This window comes from Phragmites australis, chromosome 11, assembly GCF_958298935.1.
Source record: "Phragmites australis chromosome 11, lpPhrAust1.1, whole genome shotgun sequence".
NCBI lineage: Eukaryota > Viridiplantae > Streptophyta > Magnoliopsida > Poales > Poaceae > Phragmites > Phragmites australis.
In genome coordinates, this window is record NC_084931.1 from 28724781 (window position 1) to 28730625 (window position 5845).

General features: G+C 40.8%; 1 protein-coding gene across 1 annotated transcript; it reads right to left on the reverse strand.

Moving 5' to 3' along the window:
- Nucleotides 1-255: 255 nt before the first annotated feature.
- Nucleotides 256-4206, reverse strand: LOC133884533 (ADP-ribosylation factor 2). The gene is made up of 7 exons (XM_062323986.1): nucleotides 4049-4206; nucleotides 3395-3555; nucleotides 2264-2334; nucleotides 1834-1953; nucleotides 1321-1439; nucleotides 917-998; nucleotides 256-569 (listed from the first exon to the last, which is right to left on the reverse strand). Exons 2-7 carry the CDS (start codon nucleotides 3540-3542, stop codon nucleotides 564-566), a joined length of 546 nt encoding a protein of 181 aa, XP_062179970.1. The 5' UTR covers nucleotides 3543-3555; nucleotides 4049-4206; the 3' UTR covers nucleotides 256-563.
- Between the last annotated feature and the right edge of the window lie 1639 nt (nucleotides 4207-5845).

The window sequence follows — 5845 nt, forward strand, 5'->3', positions numbered from 1 at the left end:
GACGGGTCTGAGTGCCACCCACACGAGTCACGACGGATGACGTAACACAATACTGTTGCCTGTTGGTGCTTGAAAACAAGGAAATCTGATGCGAGTTCGTCCGGGAAACCGACCCAAGAGTTGAGAATTCAGCAAACTAGCAGCGTACAGCCACATGCCCTAGCGAACTACACCAATAAAACCAAGGAACTAACAGATGATTACGATGATTAAAAAAAACTCGAACTCGAACTCAAACAGCAGACGCAAGAGGAATGATGCTGCACACAACAAATTACACAACGATTAAGCTATGCCAAGAGACAATCCGATACTACAACGCCTCGAACCGGCGTGTACAGAGTAACACCGTAAACGAGAAACCAAACAGAAACACGGACAATTAACAATACCCAAAAAACAATCTGGTAGCAAGCTCCTTGACAAACCAAGAGCTTTATCCTTCCAAAAACACTCCATATTATCTGTCACTGTCATGACTATAGTTCATAGCAGTACCACAGAGGCAGCATTCGCTCGAATGTCCGGCGTATATTGGTTGATTGAAGCCCTGCCAAGATGCTTCAAGCCTGAAAAGGAAATTAAGAACAAGTGGATAGCTGCGTAACTATTTTGCGTTTAAAATTTCAACCGAAAATGTGCAATGAAAGCAAATGAATCAAGTGCATAAATGAACAAGCATAGCATTTCCTACCAACAGCACTCCGCAAACACATTTACTTCCCAATTTTTTCTTAAATCTACAACTGGACAGGTCAGTTTTAGGGCATTGTATGCAGTACATGGATGTTTGCACAAATACATTAAATGGTTATGCGATATCTTACAGACTCAAGGTTCTTTAAATTAGGTCAAATGCGCATATATTCATTTGTTTGATCAAACAACCAAGCAAAATGTCATACAGCTAGAGTACCTTGTTGGCAATGTTGTTGGAAAGCCAGTCAAGCCCCTCATACAACCCCTCACCAGAGGTAGCACATGTGCTCTGGATGTACCTGAAATGAGTACAACCCCTCACCAGAGGTAGCAAGTGAATAATTTGGATTGCTACATGGTCCAATGCACAAACAGTAAAAATGAGTCATTATCAATCAGTTACAAACATACATCAGTTGCATATTGCAAATGTAGCAGAATATTTGACGCCTCAGTGGAATATTTGATTTATGCAACAGTAAAATTTCCACGAGATACAGGACTAAGGCCAAGTACTATTCCGCACAGAATTCCTAATTGCAGGTACATACGTTATCATTGTTCTATCCTCATAATATTTGTGCAAACGAGCACACACTCTCAGCAGGATAGAAGGCATACCAGTGACGCTGGCGCAGGGAGTGAAGGCCAAGCTTATCAGTGATTTCAGCAGCATTCATGGCATTAGGAAGATCTTGTTTGTTTGCAAACACCAGCAGCACAGCATCACGGAGCTCATCCTGTCACCATAAGACAACCATGATGTGACTGATCAATAGATGTTTGAATTGTGAGAACTCAACTTCTTCAATAAAATAATATTTGAACATCACATGAATGAGCATTTTAAGTTTGTAACTGAAACAAAGAAAGTGGTATGGAATATATTTCAGAGTTAGACAATTCTATTGGTTGAAGATTTGAAATTCTTTGAAAATAAGGATGTGCATCTTAGATTCTTAGTGATACAAGAGAATTATGATGTGTACCACCAAAGGCCAAAAATTTAAAATTTAATAAACAAGTACATGGTAGATCTTGGCCAAAGAATATGTGATCATATACTATGAACAATTGCTACAGCAATCTTATTTTAGTTTATCGCAAGGAAATAATAATGCACTTTGATAGTACCTCGTTCAGCATCCGATGGAGCTCATCTCTAGCCTCAACAACACGCTCTCTATCGTTGCTGTCCACAACAAAAATGAGCCCCTGGGTGTTTTGGAAGTAGTGCCTCCACAGTGGCCTGATCTGTTGAAAGAACAGGGAAAATATCAGATCACAAGACATGTCAATTTAACAGAACATTAAAACAGCATACTGGTATGTTTCTAACAAGGAAATTGGAGTACCTGCATGTATATTTTGAATTGTTGATAGCAATTTAAGAGAACCACATATCTCAGGATAATGCGTTAGATAATGGTCTCATGGAAAATTCATTATTGTGCAAGTGTCAAATTTCATAGTCATATCACAACAGTAAAGGGGCAACACCAAACTGTATGGTTCCAAAACTATCATTACCAAAAATAATAAAAGGTCTTAGGCAAATTCTTACCTTGTCCTGACCCCCGACATCCCAAACAGTGAAGCTAATGTTCTTGTACTCCACAGTTTCAACATTAAAACCTGCAGTTTCAAGGATATTCAGTTTTAATCCATGCAGGTAGATGACAATCGGATCACGGAGGTAAGCAAAAACAAAGTCAAAATGCCCACAAAAAGAACATGCCCACAAAAATATTATCTAAAAGTTCTAAACACATGTCAAAATTTTGCTTGGGAGAATATATCCTTGTTAAAAGCGTAATATTAAGCATGAGTAAACCAAATACCAACATTAACTCTAGAAGAGCATGTATGCCATGAATAGGTCTTTGGTAAGACTACAGATTACCAGGCAAGCCATGAGAAGGGGGGAGGGGGGGAACTTTTAAAAACGGTTTTCAATTTTTAGTGGCTTGCTCAATTAGGATTAATCAAAATGACAGCATGGTGAACAAGACTATTCTCATGAGACTATCTATGCTTAAGATAGTCCAAAATGTGCATACCACCTTCAGAAAGCGCTGACAAGTTATTTCATGGTCAACCTACTACCTAGGCAAAATTTCAGAATGTCAATTCTTAAACTAGGCAAGATGCAAAACTTAAGGCTGACATCCCACTAATTTAATCATCACCTGTTTAGCATAGCTTAAATTTCCACATGGGATTTCAAGCCTAAAAGTTCAATAAACCAACAAACAATATAAACACAAAGCCATATCACATGAAGTAGCATACAGACTATAAGATTCACATGATCCAGAGAATCAACTCAAGGTGGCGACTTATTTCAAGATCCAAAAACATTTTGCTACTATGAAGGCTGGCCAAACGATCTTAACTTCCAAGGGAACTCATAGCCTAAAGCCCTAATTGTTAGGGGCAATTGCAAATTTGCCACTGCTTTGAACCTTTATTGCAAACTTGCCATTAGAAAATTGCAAAAATGCCGCCAGAATAATCATTCGAGTGGCATTCTTGCAAAAAAAAAAAACTATTAAGTCCTTATGCCTACATAGTCCTACACTCAAATTGCAGCAAGAAATTGAGATTGTATGCATTCACAGGCTCCCAACAGTTAACATCATAAACATCCTGTGGCAGCACAAGCACATGAGGCAGGATTGGATGGGAGGCGTACCGATGGTGGGGATGGTGGTGACGATCTCGCCGAGCTTGAGCTTGTAGAGGATGGTGGTCTTACCGGCCGCGTCGAGACCGACCATGAGGATCCTCATCTCCTTCTTGGCGAAGAGGCGGCTAAACAGCTTCGTGAACGTGAGCCCCATCTCCGCTCCTGCGCTGCAAACAAAACGAAAACGAAAGCCTCAGCCGCAGATATCCACACAGCCTTTCCATAAAACAAAAAACACCAGCGACGAAGCCACCACAGCTAGATCTACGAAATCCTACGCAAGCAGCACGCAGATCTGCGACGACGGTGCAAGCAGAACGCAGCATCGGGTCGGATTCGCGGGCCACTTGCAAGGAAACCCCACCCCCCAGATTCGCTAGCACCCGCGTGCGAACGAAGCTGAACCCGTCAAACACGGTCAGATTCCTCGAACAAACTCCCCCCAAACTGATCAAAGCCTACCCACGAAAACGAGCGATCGAGCTCCCCGGATCGCCTAAACCGGACAGATCGACCCGATCGCCGCTGCCCGTAAAAACACCGCGAATCGACCGATTAAACGAATCAGATCGGGGGCGGGACGGATCCCGTCGAGCGCGAGATCAGCCAGATCAAGGAGGCCTGCCTAACGGAGAATCGATGGGTTGGAATGGCAGTTACCGAGATTGTGATGCCTGGCACCGGTGATCAGGTGATCTTCTCCCTTCTTCCCTGCTCCCCTCGCGTAGGGCTTCCTCTCGGCGCGGATCGCAGGGGAAGAGGAATAGGGGAGGCGGAGAGAGGCCAGGTAGCCGCGCACGGGAGGGGGCTATATAGGAGGAGGGGGCCTGTGTCACGGGCAGGTGAGCCCAGCGAGTTTGAGGTGCGCAGCGTGGGGCCTGTGGTAGGCGGGGGCCAACAAATGTGAGGTAGTGGAGTAAAGCGTTACGTTCGCGACCCTCTGAAGATCGGAATTACAAAAGAGCCCTCGTAGGGTGTACTTGGGAGTGAAGGAAGCACCGCACACTCACGACGTTAATTAACGTCGTGGCGCCGTCTGAAGCAGGGAACGGTATTCTCTCACTTCACTGTTCAAATCCACGAGTTGTTGGATCCACGGTTCACAAATGCATCGGTAACCGTAAAAAATCGCGGTTACGGTTACCGAACTTCTCGATCCGGTCCGGTTTCAGAAACCGAACGGTAACCGAAATTTGAATTCAAAAAATTCGAAAAAAATCAAAAAATCAAAAAAATCAAAAAAAATCTTTAAAAAACTAGACACGATTCTAAGACCTTCTGTGAAAAAAAAATTCAAAAATAATGTCGTTTGCATCATATTCTATAGGGAGAAAGTTTGAAAAAAAATTGAAGCGCGCGGCTCAGTTATTAACTCACGTTAAGGAAAAGTGTAACATGCAAAAACATATTTTTCTGGTGTAAAACGTATTTTAAGAGAATCTTTAAAATTGATTTCACTTTATTTAGAGTTTTATTAAATTCTCTATGATTTTTACAAAGTTCACAAGCATAAAGTGAATATGTTAAGAAATAGCACTGTAATTAATTTTTTTCATGTCTACTATTATTTTTCCTATGTAAATCATAGTATAAATAAGCTAATGAAAGTGGTTTCACTAATTTTTAAGGTGTGATGGGTCAGTTATGAATTAATCTAGTCGCAACACATTTACACAATCATGCATGTTACAATAATTAATTCATGAGTTCATGTATTTTTAAAAGACATAGGATCATGTAAGAAGACTAACAAAATTAGTTTCATGATTTTTGGATAAGCAAAGAGTAAACTATGAATTTAACTTGGTTTAACAAATACAATTTCTCACAGAAAATTTTAAACTTTTTTATGAGTATAAATACTTTTATCATGTAGATCATGTTACGATGAAACCAACAAAATTTGTTTCACTTGATTTGAAGCTCAGATGAATTAGTTATTGATTTTACAAGGTTAAGCCCTTTTTTGGATTTTTTTTTTTAACTGTGCTGAAATTCGATAAAACCGCGTGGTAACTTACCAATTCAAAAATGAGAGAAAATCGTTCGGTAACTGACCCAAACCGCTCGGTAACCGACCAAAACCGAACGGTTACCGAATGGCTAAAATCACGATTTTTTTGCAAAATTCAAATTTTGCAAATGAATTTTCTCTGAATTTTTTTTGAATTTTTGACCGGTAACCGTGGTTATCGCGCATTTTCGGTTAACACCGGAGCTCGGTAACCGAGCTTCGGTCGGTAACGTAAACCCTGGTTGGATCGCGTATGGAGAATAGGATTTAATGTTATAGTGTTTTGTAAACAGTAAAATCGATATGTCACTGTTGTTGTGTGTTCTACGTCGGTCTAATGCTTACCACTCATAAATGACTATTCACGTCCCACTTCACCCGATAAAGTTAGAGAATTTAGATCCTCAGAAGCATATGTTTTAATGGTAGTAGTAGGGCTGTTA